Source organism: Fimicolochytrium jonesii, assembly GCF_025526975.1.
Source record: "Fimicolochytrium jonesii strain JEL569 chromosome Unknown EV422scaffold_2, whole genome shotgun sequence".
Lineage (NCBI taxonomy): Eukaryota > Fungi > Chytridiomycota > Chytridiomycetes > Spizellomycetales > Powellomycetaceae > Fimicolochytrium > Fimicolochytrium jonesii.
This window is the reverse complement of record NW_026515669.1, coordinates 907,211-920,452: the sequence shown is the minus strand read 5'-3', so window position 1 is coordinate 920,452 and position 13,242 is coordinate 907,211. Positions and strand designations below refer to the sequence as shown.

Genomic DNA, 13,242 nt, shown 5'->3' with positions numbered 1-13,242 from the left:
GACGAGGTGGCGAAAAAATTGACACCGCGTTCGGTTTGCTGTCAACACTTGGAATATGGAAATGTTGATGATGTTGGCCGGAAGAAATACACAAAATGGTGTACCGTGTTCCTATTCCTTTCAAAGGTCCAAATGATGTACGAGGCAGCCTCAACGAATGCGTCGGGCGATGGTTGACCAACTAAGTAGACGCAGAAGAGCAGGTGGTCCAGTAAGCAGGGGTGGGTACGATGAGTGTGTTCAATACTGGTGTGTCAGGGTTGTAGGGTGGAGGCTGGGATGAGAAGTAAGGTTGTGTTGATCAAGTGCCTGTAAATCGAGACCGCAAGGAAACGTTGCGGAAAACGGAGGGCTCCAGGACACGCATGGCATTTATATGCAAGGACCTCAGTAAAGCCCAGCTCATCAGTGTCCTTCGGACATCTGCTAAGCGTTGTTTGCTCGCCTAATCTCCTTCGCCTTTATTCGCATGTCACATGTACATTGCCTGAAGGTAAGTCGGTTGCGATTTATTGCCCGCCAAAAATACGGTAATCCTTCTGCCCTGATGACACCTCTTCCGGGGTTGAAGCTGACTTCTGGTTTGGTTGCGCGCCTATTGTCTGCCACCTTCAACAGGGTGATTGATTGCGTCTGCACTTTAAATTCAGCCTCAAGCTTCTTGCATTCATACGGTGAATTTGAAGCCACAATCCCTGATCAGCGGGCCGCGAAAAAGATAAGGGCTGACGATCGTTCGGTTGTGGCACAGGGATGTCTTCCTTCGCCTTGACTCAAAGAAGAATAAAACACAACATGGAATCCAATCGGGGGGCACCGAAGTTCTTTACTGTTTGCCATGTCATGATGAAGAGAAGGTAGATAGGTTTCATAAACAAGACGTACGCCTGACCGTCAGAATAATAGGTCCCCATCAAAACAAGTCTGCAAAAATGTCACGAACACTGAATTGCTGCGTCATGGTAGCTTCAGGCCTTTTTAGATGCATGTAGCATGTACCGTTAGGGATGAAGTCCACGAAAACCGGCTTCTCCGAATGTCTACGTACCCGGTTTTGGCCCCATCGGGGTTGGTCTCATGTCCCGCCGTCGCTCCTTGCGGGCTTGTTATCGTCGTTTCCTCCGGTGGCACCGGCCGATCCGGCTTTGTATGGTCCTCAGCCCGTAGTCCACTGATCCATTGACTTAAGGATGCGCGAACTTGCAACATGTCGTCCGTCTGGTGCTAGTCGAGAAGAGAGTTCAGGTGTCGGGATTTGATCAAAAGGCAGGGATTACAGTCACTTACAGTACGGTTCCCACCCTGCGTTTCTGCATTTTTTTGTGCTGCGGAACCAGGTTTCACATCAGAAGCGGCTTTGAGCTTATTCGCGCCCATGTCCGAAAACTGAACAACCCGACGGCCCTGATCACGGTTGCCCTGGTCCGAACGGCCTGTTGTGAGCGCCATGCTAGATCGCTGCAAAAGGATGTCGGGCTGGCCCCTTTCATTGATCAAATCGACTACGATGTGGCATTGGCGAATAACAGAACTCACCTCTTCATACTGGCTCTCGTCGAAGGTCACCATTGATTGTGACTGCGATGTGCTTAACCCAAAGTTTGCTGAAAAAAAGAAATATAGTGAACACGCCAAATGCTGTCCTGCCATCAACCTACTTACTGGATGTTACTTCTGGTAAAGCCGTTCCACGGATCAGCAAGTGTTCAACGTAGCAAACTGCCGGAATTGATCTACCTCGTACCTTGTCCATCGTCCTCATCACCACAGACGCGGCGGCGTTTAGCCCCTTGTCCCATATCTTCGCAGTGCAAATTCATCAGGTCGCGCTCCTCGCGCAGGAAAATGTCTTCTGAACTATCGTGAGTCCCGACGCCGCCAACGACATCCTCATTGACGTCTTCGTCATCATCAACCAGCCAGCCGTCGAACTCGCCCTCGTACTCAGCATCGTAGTCAGATGCATGAGCGTCGGCGTCCCCTCCTGATTCCAAATCGAGAAATTGGGCAACACGTTTCCTTTTTGGCGCTTTGTCGACGTTCGCAAAATTGTATGGATCATTCTCATTGGGGTCGTCCTCTCCTTGACTTTCATCATCTGATACCGCAAAGCTGCGCCGAGAGGAGATTTGCGCATCTCCACTGCGGTCTTGTGTGCTTCCTAAAACACATGTAAGTTCGAGCTTGGCGAAACGGTGCTCAAGACTGGGGTGAGACGTTACCGTTGTGAGCAGCTGAAAGAGCGCCAGCCCTCTGGTATGACTTCTCAGAAGGCAATATCAGTCCATCATCCCCGTCCAAGCTCGAAATCCTTTCATCTGAGGTCCTTTGGGATGTGAGAGCATGCTTCGACAATGGCATCGAAGGTTCCTTCCGCCTCCTGGCTATTTTGGCCGACACACCGATCTTGCAGCATTCATGCGCGCAACTAGATGAATGAAAAATTGGTCTCTGCTAACAGTGCCTGGCAAACGCGTAGGAGATACAAATGAGTACCTGCTCTTATCTTTGCACTTGTGACCACAAGTAACATTTCCTGGAGCTAGGTTCGTACTGCTGCCGCTATCCTTGGTGAACGGCTTCTTGTCCGGGGCGGTCTTTTTTATTTTGTGGCTTGACAGAACCTCATCGGCGAAAGGGAACAAGGGGGCAAGTGGCGGAATGCTGTCCTCGTCCTCATCTATACGCCACGAACGTTGAGCACCGTCAATCTCATCTGTGAACGCTTTGGCATCTGGTTACCCTCACTATCCGGAAAATCCAGAGGACGAGGAACGGCACCGGCAACTTTCTTCTGCAGTCCGGGAGCACACGTGGGAGTGACATCAGTCGAGGTCGAGGCCGCATTGTCCATGAGCTCATAGATGCCGGACTGGTCCAAGTCAAAATCATCTCCGAAGTCATCTTCGTCAGTCAGGAAGCTGCTCGACTCCGGCAGTTTGCGCTGAAGTTGGGAAGAACGAATGACCGCTCCAGTTAGGGCGAGTACACGGTGATGACAGCACAAATGAAGAAACCCACCTTCTCTTGACCTCTCCCTCGAGGTGGAAATCTGTCCGCGCTCGATTTCGCCAGTCGGAGATTACGAAAGTGCACCTCTTTCACGTCAGGAACGATCTCCTTGTTCACATCTAAACCGACTGGAAGGTACCATCAGCAATCACGCCGATATACTCAGGATATTCATGTATCAACCATAGTCTTCAGGCAACAAAGAGCACGAAATCCGCTGTCTAGCATTATCCAGTTGCACCCGAACTCGGAAAGACTCCCCGTCTTTCACTTTCTTCAATCTGTTGTTCGCTGATGAGAGAGCATATCGAATGCAGCGATGCAAGTAGATGCACTACTTACGAGAGTCGACGATGGTCTATCAAATTGCCGTCGGACGTCGCGGCGAGGAAGGCGACTTGCAGTGGTCCCTTCTTTCCGTAGACCTTTACCACTTCTGCGTTGAGAAGACTGACGTTCACGTACAGCTCAATCTCGGTGGGCCGCGACATGTCTTTGAACTACTCCCGGTTGATTGCAATGAGACAATCTCAAAATGCACATGGAATACTGGAAGCCTTACCTGTGTGATTTCCAATTTTAGCTTCGGTAAGGCCCGGGCCGCTTCAAGGATCTAGCGAACGGTTCGATGAATTAAGCAATCCCAGTGACTTCAGGGAAGGTCGTAACCAGGTACCTTGTTGCCAAAAGGTGGGTTCCGACTCGACACCTGGAAGATGAGAGCATGAGACGTGCGATCAGTCTGAGAACTCGGCCAACTCCTTACATATTCAATCTGTCGGGGATCTGTCTTCTCCAACTGCCCAAATGAGGATATGCCTGCGGTTGAAAGCATTCTAGCGATTGCCGGTCCAACCGACTCGATCTGCTGTAAAAGCAGGGGAGAATTCTCCCATGTTTTTGCCGCCAAGCACCGGGATCTGGATGGGCAAGATGAGAATGGAGTCGGTATTAGGATTAGACTGTGAGCGACCTACAGATCCGTGGCGCTTCGTAGCGAGACTACGTCCCCTTTGGCCTTGAAGACATCAACCATAACTGTTAAAGAACTGAGATGAGCACATGTATTGCCGAAAAAACTGCAATGTCACATACATCGAGCAATTCTGCTTCCCCCACTTATGATTGCAGCTTGTTCCATGTTCAGCGTATGTGACGTTTTCTGGTCGCTCAACGATATGCATGCCAATCTGCACTGCAGACCTTACTGGTTTAGTGAGGTTCTTGACGACGGTCAGGGAAGAAGCGACATGAGCATACCTGTATCAAGAGATTGACTTTCTGGTCTCCGGTGGTAACCTTGCCTTTGACTGGAAACCTGTAGCCCACAGGTGATGTAGTTTAGCACCGATTAACTGAAAGTTTGCAATGAAACCGTACCTTATCGCGGGATTCTTGTTGACTGCGTTGAAAATCGCTTTATCACCGCGGAAGCGTATGTCGCTGAACTCTTCTGCCTTGCATAGTGTTTCCAGCTTGTGATGAACCCTTATAAGCGACGGAGTCGACATCTCATTGAATGTGCATCACATAGACTTACTGCATCCTTCAACGTCCCCTTTTCTTTCATGCTGAGAATTGTAACTGCTGTCTGGTACTTGATGTAGTACTTTGCCATAGCCTGGCCGTATTCTGGAAAGCGATATTGTTAAGGTACCAAACATATTGAAATCTGGGATCATGTGCACGGCACCTGTTGTCTGTAGATGCTGGGTCGATCTGGATAAGGTGATCAGGGAGTGCTTGTCCAACAGCTCGATGTCTCTGAGGCATATGGCTATACGGAACGTTTTAGTTGCGATTAACATAAGTGAGCAGGTTTCATACCCACATTCTAGACGTTTCTCCGCTGAGAGTTTCCCCTCGACGTTGGAGCAGTTCTTCAACTTGTAGTAGGCAGGATTCTTTCGCATTCGCACTGTTCACAAAGGCGATCAAAGATGCGGTGAAGTTCATGCACATATTGCGACTCATACCGTATAGGAAAGATGATTGAAGCCTGTTCGATGATGTTAGATCGAAAAGGGACGGACAAGAAAGCCACGGTTGTCACTGACCATTCTTTGGCAGACTGAACGCTTTTGATCGCATTGAGTACCACTTCCGAGTTGAGATGCTCGATAAGATTCTCGTGCAAGCTGAAAACGGTGTTGTCAATGCAAAATCATCCACTCTCATTCTCAGACACTGCTAACCTGCTTTCAATGACTTGTTTCCCTGTCACCATCGCCTGGTACGTCGGCACTTCGTTGTTCATCGTCATGATGACAGCAACCCCGCTATCATCAAACTACGCAGTGTCAGCAGGGAATCATATGTGCCAATTGAGCTTCCCGTACCTGTGGCCGTCCAGCACGTCCCAACATCTGCAAAAGATCCAGCTCGGAGTACTTGACATAATTGTTATTGACATACTGCATAGTGCCTTTGATGATGACTACGTGCGCCGGCAGATTGACCCCGACCGCTAGGGTGGACGTAGCACCTGTAATTTCCTGCGTGAGCGATTGCTCATCATCCGGTGCTTACCCAACATGAGTAACATACAAACGACGCTAATATGCCCTTGCAAGAAGGAGGACTCGATAAGCTGTCGATCTTGCGTGGAGAGGCCGCCATGATGAAAACCAATCCCATGGACGACGAGCTCTGCATGCCAAATATGAGTTGGCGCCATGCTTCCAAGCTCAAAGCCATCAATCATACCGGCTAGCTTCCTGTCGGTGATTCTGTTCTTGATTCCCCTCAGAGTGTCTGATAGGTTTCGGGTCTTGACAAATGGGTGCATTGGCCCATATCCATTTGATCCGGAGCATAACTCTACACATTCCTTAGCAAGTCGTTCGGCACATGTGGTAACAGATTTTCGCGTGGAACAGAACTAGGATAGAAAAACAGGTCAATCGAATGAAGAATAAGACAATCGCGACTGCATTGCTTGCGGGCGCACCACTAGACTTGGTTTCTTGGCTGAAAATCGCTCGATGACCTCCATCAATCTAGGGGCGCAAAACACAGTCTGAGTCACTCCCCGCCAATGCACAGATGCGAAAAGACCTACTTGTAATCCAAACTTGCTTCGAACTGGAAATAGTTGGCTGACTTTGCAAAGAAGCCCAGAACCTCTTTCCGAAGCTGCACGGGTCGAAACTCTTCGCCAAATACCCTGCAGAGAAAGTAAGCATTCCTGCACAACAACCAAGGGAAGCTGATGTCCAATACTCGCCTGACTTGTGCTGGCGTGCCATGAGCAGATTTCAACCACTCAGCAATGTCCATGATGTTCGGGACCGTCGCTGAGACAGCTAGAAAGCGGATCTCCAACACCAATTGGCCATTTGGACCTCCTTGACGCCGAAGCTCCGCATTGACAGTCTTCATTCGGCTCACCACAACCTCTAAGGTTGCTCCGCGGCCAGGTTCGTTTAACGTGTGGCATTCGTCGATCTGCAAACCACCATTCAGCTCCTCTGCTGTTCTACGAGACGACCACGGAACTCGCCTCACCATGATAAGACGGAGGAGGCTCATCAGGTTCTTATAGTCGCGCCTATCAATGTGTTGTTAGCGTTCGCTGGACTACGAGTGAGTGCTTTTGACGGGGATCTTACCACTTCCGGGTCATCGAGTCCCACTTTTCAGGGGTTGTCACACTACGGAAGATCAGTCGCTGCCTTTTTATCGAGGACACTACAGAGCATTCCCTACATGATATTGCTCTGCTGTATCTCGCATGTTCGAAGATTGTCACTGTCCCCCGTAAGTTCATTGCCTGTGATGGAATTGAAGTCACCGCCGAAGCGGAGTCACATGAACCATGCAACTTTCTTACACGTGATCCCAAGGGTTCGAAACTTTTGCTGCCAATCTCGAACTCGCTCGCTACACAAAGCCTACGACAAAATGCGATGATCACTCGGATATGGACGAAGGCCAAACAAGCCCCATTTTTACCTTCGTCGGAGCCATATAGACCACCTTCGCGTTCTCGCCATCCGGCCGTGACAGTAGATGGAGTACAGCTTCAAGGATCGTGAGCCTTCGTCATTTGAATGGATTTGGGAGCGCTGAGGTGCTTACCGAGCTCCATGATGCACGTTTTTCCAGATCCCGTTGGAGCTGTGTCGGACGAAAGTAAATATAAGATGAGTGTCTACGTTTTATAGTACGGTAATGCATTCCGAATCTTACCGCTAACGACTAGGTTTTCGTCCGTGCAGAAGGCCTGAAGAGGGTTGATGGTGAGGGTTGAGGGTTCAGACCAGAAACGCGCATTCTCACGGAAAAAAAAATACTTTATCGTAGCACTCCGATTGGACAGCGTTGAAGTACGGGAACTTGAATAGACTACGAAACTTGTCCGCTACGTAACAAAGTCAAGACAGAGTACATGGTCTGATCGTATGACGGAAGGTATACATACGCAGATCAGCAACACGCCTCAAGCGGATGCCATTAACCGTCAGTCCATCATTGCCGCCCTTGGGAACGGCGGGAGGTTTGACGACGGTCTTGGGAACGAACTCCTTGAGGGCCTGTCGTGAAGGCAGCAGTGGAAAGGCACATTGCTGCTGCACTGGTGGAGCCATAAAGCGGTTCTCCATTTCAGATGTAGTCCCAAAATTTGGAGTGCGCCGGAAGTGGTGATCCTCTGGTTCTTCCGGTGGCGCTTCCGAGTCCCATTCCGTGAGTTGGTAAGGTACCTGCCGAGAGAGTAGCATGTGAGAGGACATTCACAGAACGCATAAACTGAAAGGCTCATACCTCAGCAATCTGCTCTGAATAAGGATCTCTCGGCATGCACGAGCCAAAGCCCGAGTACCGAGGGTCGCCATATCGGCCTCCAAGTACATCGGAGTAAGCTTCCAGATCGATCCTCACCTGAGGGAAACTTGAGGGTCATACCTGCATCGAGCAAAATGTCACGCTCAATGTCTCCTGTAAATAGATCCATCGGCTCAGCTTGCGGTGGGGCCATCGGAGGTTGCAGGTTGTGCTCATTTCTGATCAATTCCCACGAATTATATGAGATGAGTCCCATCCACACGTGAACAAAGCCGACCCAAAACGTTACCCCGAAGCCCAAAGACTGCAGTTGGAATCGAGGAACTTCGACGCCTTGACTTTAGGCCTTCCAAACGCGTTAAAGTCGTTGAAGACCGACCGCTCCGACGCCGTTGTTAGGAATGTCGGGGCTGTACCGGCCGTCGGCGGCGAAAAAACCATCTGGTTCGACGAGGAGGGTGTTGGATACGCATCCCTATTTGATCGCGGAGAGAAGCTGCTGGCACTTCCGGAGTCGCTGTGCTCATGACCCCGAGTCGATCTGTAAGATGGCGCGTTGAAGAAAGAGGGCTTGGACAAGCCGCCTTGTCGGGATGTCGAGCGGGGCATCAAAGGCAGGCCCCTCCCGGCCTCTTCCCCAGGTTTTGTGCACTGAGGCCACATTCTTGTCTTGGCTGGTACTTGAGTTCCAAAGTGCAATGGTACTCCGATAGGATGTTGCGAGCGTGGGAAAAAGAGCAAAAAGCCTCATGCTGAAAAGCCTGGGAAAATCTCAACACACGCAATTAACAAATGAAGTTACTGTGCCACCCATAAAATCCCTGGAGACGCGCATGCTTTGCTGACGTGACGGACGCGAAACCCCTCTTTCCACAATTCGCTTTGGTTTTTTTAGAACCCCTTATCGTACCCGGAGGTCTCGCGACCAAAGGAAGGAAGATGTTGGCTTACGTTGATGGATGACGGACATTTGGCCTTGCACCCTTGGCATTGGTTGAGGCTGCTCTGAAAGCGCGCGCGCGGGACTTCGGGCGGGTATAAAAAGCGGCCGGGGTCGTTGCTCCCAGCTCCGACACTCTTGTCAACGACCAACTCCATACTTCCAAAGGTTTACATACTCTCATTTTTGAAGAGCATATTCTTTACCTAGATTACCACCAAACTTACGTCCAACAACTCAAATAATCCCATCATGCGCCTCGAACGCTTCTTTCCGAGTACCCTCCTCACCCTCTGCTTCTTAGCCTGCAGCCTATCGCTCGCAACGGCAGCTCCAGCAACCCCTACAGACAAAGCCGCCCCAGTTGAAACCGTCAAGTCCAACTCCACCGCGTCTCCAACCTACGAACCGCGTCTCTTCGACCCTCCCTTCGGCGAGGACGTCAGGGCTTTGGAGGCTGCGTGGAACGCGACGGGGTTGCCTATGTCGAGCGACGTTCGGTTGCCGTTCGCAAGAGTGGTCGGTTTGATCAAGGGAAACCAGTGGGTGGACCCTGCTAAGCTTGATGATGCTATTCAGGTATGTCACAACGGCACAGTTTGATGAACGGAGCTTTCAATGCGTTGCCCTTAATGTGAGTGCTAACCTACTTTTGTACTGTACCTTTCCCTTGATCCAATCGCAGACGGTTATGGACCTCCTCCCCTCAGCCAACGCCACTAACAGCGTGCAACCCCTGACCGACGCCCTCAACAAACTCGAAACGGATTTCATCGCCGCCGTCCAGGCCCAGAACCTGCCCTACAAGCAAACTCCGACGATATCGCCTACCCCGACCGTGGGACCGCTTCCGGCCGGCAATAGCACCGTCCCCATTATCACGTCGGCCAACCTTCCTGCGCCTACCGATGCGTCTGCGACACCTCCTCCGTCGGCCAACACCTCAAGTGGTCATCGGACAGCGAATGTGGGGCTGGGCCGGGCGGCGATTGCATTCGGCGCCGCGTTGGTCGCGTTTTACTGGAATGATTTGCTGTAGGATCGACCAAACGAGCCGCGAACGAGCCTTGCGTTTTGTATTCAAAGAGCCCATACTAGCTCTTCCACCTTTCCTTTGTATTCAGAGAGCCCGCACTACGCTCTCATGTCCATTCCAACGTGTAAATCTTGTCGATAAAGGCCTTGTAAATGCAAAGAAACATAAACCTTTGACCGGGCGTCTGATAAGTGACCCGGCATGTCTCCTGGGGTTGCATGAGTGTATGTGGATTTATGCATAATCATAATCAAAAATTCATATGACCCATTCGCCGCGTTTATTTCTTTCAAAGATTATCAGAGAAGCGATTCTAGATTGGTTTTCAGAGTACGATATTCATCGAGAATCAGCACGACCGAACCTCCGGACGTTGCCCGCTTTTTCAGATCTGTGAGAGTCTAATAAACGCGATAGTCAAATATGAGCAAATTGGCATCAGCTGGCGTCGCGCACAGAACAAGGGACTTACTGTGATGTATTTCTTCAAGTTGGCGCAGAGCATGTAATCCTCGTCTGCTTTGGCTCTCTCTAACGAAGCTTCCAATCTCGGCAGCGTGTCATCTGCGTATTTCGTGATTTCGGCAGCCTGTCCCACCGACCCCTCTCTGCTCCTCACCGGCGGTGGTGGAGGTCGAACCGCACTTCCTCTTCGGCTGGCGGGAGGTGGTGGAGGAGGTGGGCGCCTTCCCAGGGACGGGCTTCCAGCGGCTGGGGGTAATCTAGTTGGGAGGGCATTAGCCTCCGAGGCTCCGCCTGCGTATTGCCGCGGAGGTGGCAGATCTGTCCTGAATGTCCATCTTCCGATGGTTTCTGTTTGTGAGCGCGACGGGTCGCTTTCCCTTCGATCAAATGAGGCAATATTCCCCGTTGAGCCGGACGGTCTTGGGCCGCCAAACCCAGCTCCATTGAGTCCTCCGGTGGGTTTCAGTCCGCCGAATCCTCCTGGGGGTGGTGGGATTGCACGGCTGAACGTGGGAGGAGCAGGCTTTTCGAAAGCGTCTTTGACCGACCCTCGAGAAGGTGGGGCTGGAGGTGGGCCACGCAGTGATCCAGCTGCGCTGCCAGGTGCAGATGAGGGTCCTGACCTTGGAGGCGCAGGTGGTGGGCCACTTTTCCCTATAGTGGGCGGTCGAGAAGGGGTCGGCGGAGGGGCCGCGGCAGCTGGTGGTGGCGGATTCGAGCGGTCTGGAACCGGTGGTGGGCCTCCACGTGACGGCGGAGCCGGAACACCTCGAGCAGCAAGTGGAGGAGGTTCTGATGACCTAGGAGGAGTTGGTGGAACGATGCTCGAACGAGGAATGCTTGGAGGAGAGGTTGATTTTGACGGCAGACCCGGCCTGGAAGGGGTCGGAGGAGGTCCTTGTTTGTTCAGCATATGGGAACCGATGGCAGTTGTAAAGTCATTGGATGGCTTCGGTGGTTTCGGAACGGATGGCTCAGGCGCTAAATTGGACAATATGTGGTCAGCTCCTTCTCCACATCTATGTCTCCACCAAATCCCTCCCTATCGCGATCTCACCTGAGTCCCCTCCGCCTCTGCCACCGGTGGAACGAAGCTTTGGCATCCCGCCTGCAAACAGACCTCCCAACTGTGGACCTGCACCTCCACCACTTGAGGCGCCGGCACCTGGAGGTCTAGGCATCGGGGGCGATCTTGCGCCGCCAGGACCACCGCCACCTGTCGGCTTTCCCGCTATAACGCAATTCCCGAGAGGAAGAAATGTTAGTTGATGGTATCACGACCTGGCGCGACGGCCCTCTGTGCGGATAGATGAACCTAAGAGTGCTATGGCACTCTTAAGACCTCCCTGGTCCGCATTCGCTTGCTGGAAAAACGCACTCACCATCTACAATTGGAGAACTCCGATCATTTGTCTGCACCTTCTTTAGCCTCGTTCCCTTCTCTATGGACTTTAGCAAGTCGGTGGGCTTTGGTGCTGGGGGCGCAGCCGATGCAGCTGGCGGTGGAGGTGCCGGAGGTGGAGGAGGTGGCATTGTGTTTTACGCTCGCAGATAAGTGTACCGTGCTCAGATTACGGGGCGAGCGGTGGTGACAGATACTCTATGAGATGTCGGACGGTGCAGGAGGGTATATAGCGAGATATTATAATAAACGTCGTCGTCTCCTGCGCTACTGAGGCTGCTAATATATGTGCGATACAGATGTGCGATGAGCAACGTAAGTTTGGAACCTTGGCACTGCCGAAGTTGCAAGTTGGAGAAGTTGGGCGCATCATCACCATTACGGCGCTCTTGCTTCGCCACGGAGGGACTGGAGAACACGCTCGCCTGTCTTCATTGACAGCAACTGACAGCATGTTCAACGGTGCTTGCCATCCTTCTCAAGGCGTGCCTTCAGGCCTATCATGGAGCTTATTAGATGCTAAGTGCATGTAGATTTACATTCAGACTCATCTTAGGCTTCAATTTCAATGAGAGCCGAAAAGGCACAGACTGCCTCCAAGCGATAGTTGTAGAGTCAATCTATTCCGTCCATACCTCTACTTTTACCAGGGACGGGTACCTTTATGCATGATTCGTCCAGTCTAGCGGGTGAAAGGGACTTGGCCAACGTGAATCCGACACTGTAAAAGCCTTCGCAATTTGACGATCTACTGTCGCCTCAATCGACCACTTACGAACGGTGCGATGTTCTCAAGCCTCCGTTCAGTTGGCAAATCATTGTAGAGAGAACATTGCGTTGAATACATCAGCGGTCTTTTCTGGGAATGTCAACAGGCTGCATGCGCATGTGGAATCCGTGAGCATACCATGTTCACCGTCTTAGCGAAGGTCGAGCCGTCCATGGCGTCCGGGGGCCGTGGCCGTCCCCTCCCGCGTTTGACGCGACGCCTCTGGGGGGGGGGGGTGAGGCGGGGGGTGGGGGGGGGGGGGGGGGGAGGACGGCCACGGCCATGGCCCAACCCACAAACTTACCCTTTTTCTATAAACAACCAGAATAGACTATACTAGTACGATCTGACCTCCGTTGGCTACTTCCGATCTCGCGCACAATAGGCCTAAGGTAATGTATCACCGAGTGCTTGGGTGGCCAGCTCGAGTACCGGATCGCGTAGAAGTAGAAAGATATAATCACAAATACAAGACGAATATGAGATATCCCCGACACAAACTGGCAACGTACGCCGATCATATCGCTCCAAAGCTCTCGAATGGGGTGTCGAAGGTGATTGATACTATCAAAGCACCGATTCTGCAAGAGAAGGGTGCATCAAATGGAGGAAATGGCACGACTTCCACACCACAAGATGATGAGACACCGCGGAAACGGAAACCATACGTTGACAAGTCGGTGAGCGTATCAGCGGAAGCGAAAGCTAGCCCTGCAAGTACTCAGGAATCGAAAAAACGTTCTAGACGTGCAGGTACATAACTCGCAGTCGTTCGGACAATGAATGATCTGGCATCATTCACTGCAGTGCATGCATCGAGATTTCTTCAATGC

The 13,242-nt window shown here is 51.6% G+C and overlaps 4 protein-coding genes across 4 annotated transcripts; 1 reads left to right on the top strand and 3 right to left on the bottom strand.

Annotated features, from left to right (window-relative positions):
• Positions 1-662: 662 nt before the first annotated feature.
• On the bottom strand, positions 663-2,570 carry EV422DRAFT_144570 (uncharacterized protein). The gene is made up of 7 exons (XM_053064835.1): positions 2,497-2,570; positions 2,223-2,428; positions 1,745-2,161; positions 1,663-1,674; positions 1,537-1,604; positions 1,288-1,476; positions 663-1,224 (listed from the first exon to the last, which is right to left on the bottom strand). Exons 2-7 carry the CDS (start codon positions 2,359-2,361, stop codon positions 979-981), a joined length of 1,071 nt encoding a protein of 356 aa, XP_052929343.1. The 5' UTR covers positions 2,362-2,428; positions 2,497-2,570; the 3' UTR covers positions 663-978.
• Positions 2,571-3,060: 490 nt separating this feature from the next.
• Positions 3,061-8,517, bottom strand: EV422DRAFT_144559 (Sec63 Brl domain-containing protein). Its single transcript, XM_053064834.1, has 32 exons — positions 8,087-8,517; positions 7,918-8,015; positions 7,777-7,853; positions 7,436-7,715; positions 7,308-7,375; positions 7,204-7,237; positions 7,093-7,131; positions 6,967-7,034; positions 6,845-6,905; positions 6,721-6,784; positions 6,624-6,665; positions 6,520-6,562; positions 6,239-6,459; positions 6,074-6,178; positions 5,963-6,011; positions 5,719-5,893; positions 5,560-5,661; positions 5,352-5,497; positions 5,208-5,302; positions 5,070-5,150; positions 4,989-5,011; positions 4,844-4,930; positions 4,706-4,789; positions 4,553-4,644; positions 4,393-4,487; positions 4,273-4,330; positions 4,108-4,207; positions 3,990-4,050; positions 3,689-3,932; positions 3,575-3,625; positions 3,355-3,512; positions 3,061-3,293 (listed from the first exon to the last, which is right to left on the bottom strand). Exons 1-32 carry the CDS (start codon positions 8,458-8,460, stop codon positions 3,191-3,193), a joined length of 3,378 nt encoding a protein of 1,125 aa, XP_052929342.1. The 5' UTR covers positions 8,461-8,517; the 3' UTR covers positions 3,061-3,190.
• Positions 8,518-8,731: 214 nt separating this feature from the next.
• On the top strand, positions 8,732-10,033 carry EV422DRAFT_616908 (uncharacterized protein). Its single transcript, XM_053073983.1, has 2 exons — positions 8,732-9,316; positions 9,423-10,033. Exons 1-2 carry the CDS (start codon positions 8,990-8,992, stop codon positions 9,774-9,776), a joined length of 681 nt encoding a protein of 226 aa, XP_052929341.1. The 5' UTR covers positions 8,732-8,989; the 3' UTR covers positions 9,777-10,033.
• Position 10,034: 1 nt separating this feature from the next.
• Positions 10,035-11,984, bottom strand: EV422DRAFT_514525 (uncharacterized protein). Its single transcript, XM_053069246.1, has 4 exons — positions 11,621-11,984; positions 11,296-11,469; positions 10,246-11,219; positions 10,035-10,174 (listed from the first exon to the last, which is right to left on the bottom strand). Exons 1-4 carry the CDS (start codon positions 11,769-11,771, stop codon positions 10,073-10,075), a joined length of 1,401 nt encoding a protein of 466 aa, XP_052929340.1. The 5' UTR covers positions 11,772-11,984; the 3' UTR covers positions 10,035-10,072.
• Positions 11,985-13,242: the final 1,258 nt, after the last annotated feature.

Excerpts from the sequence above, each read along its gene's own strand:
- EV422DRAFT_144570 (XM_053064835.1), bottom strand. The coding sequence starts at position 2,361 with ATGCCATTGTCGAAGCATGCTCTCACATCCCAAAGGACCTCAGATGAA. Across the intron at positions 1,477-1,536 it reads ACGAGAGCCAGTATGAAGAG|CCCGACATCCTTTTGCAGCG; the intron begins GTGAGTTCTGTT and ends GAAAGGGGCCAG. Across the intron at positions 1,225-1,287 it reads CGCAGGGTGGGAACCGTACT|CACCAGACGGACGACATGTT; the intron begins GTAAGTGACTGT and ends CTTCTCGACTAG.
- EV422DRAFT_514525 (XM_053069246.1), bottom strand. The coding sequence starts at position 11,771 with ATGCCACCTCCTCCACCTCCGGCACCTCCACCGCCAGCTGCATCGGCT. Across the intron at positions 11,220-11,295 it reads CAGAGGCGGAGGGGACTCAG|CGCCTGAGCCATCCGTTCCG; the intron begins GTGAGATCGCGA and ends TGTCCAATTTAG. Across the intron at positions 10,175-10,245 it reads ACTTGAAGAAATACATCACA|ACTCTCACAGATCTGAAAAA; the intron begins GTAAGTCCCTTG and ends CGCGTTTATTAG.
- EV422DRAFT_616908 (XM_053073983.1), top strand. The coding sequence starts at position 8,990 with ATGCGCCTCGAACGCTTCTTTCCGAGTACCCTCCTCACCCTCTGCTTC. Across the intron at positions 9,317-9,422 it reads AGCTTGATGATGCTATTCAG|ACGGTTATGGACCTCCTCCC; the intron begins GTATGTCACAAC and ends ATCCAATCGCAG.
- EV422DRAFT_144559 (XM_053064834.1), bottom strand. The coding sequence starts at position 8,460 with ATGTGGCCTCAGTGCACAAAACCTGGGGAAGAGGCCGGGAGGGGCCTG. Across the intron at positions 5,303-5,351 it reads GACGTGCTGGACGGCCACAG|TTTGATGATAGCGGGGTTGC; the intron begins GTACGGGAAGCT and ends GACACTGCGTAG. Across the intron at positions 4,208-4,272 it reads AAGTCAATCTCTTGATACAG|TGCAGATTGGCATGCATATC; the intron begins GTATGCTCATGT and ends TAAGGTCTGCAG.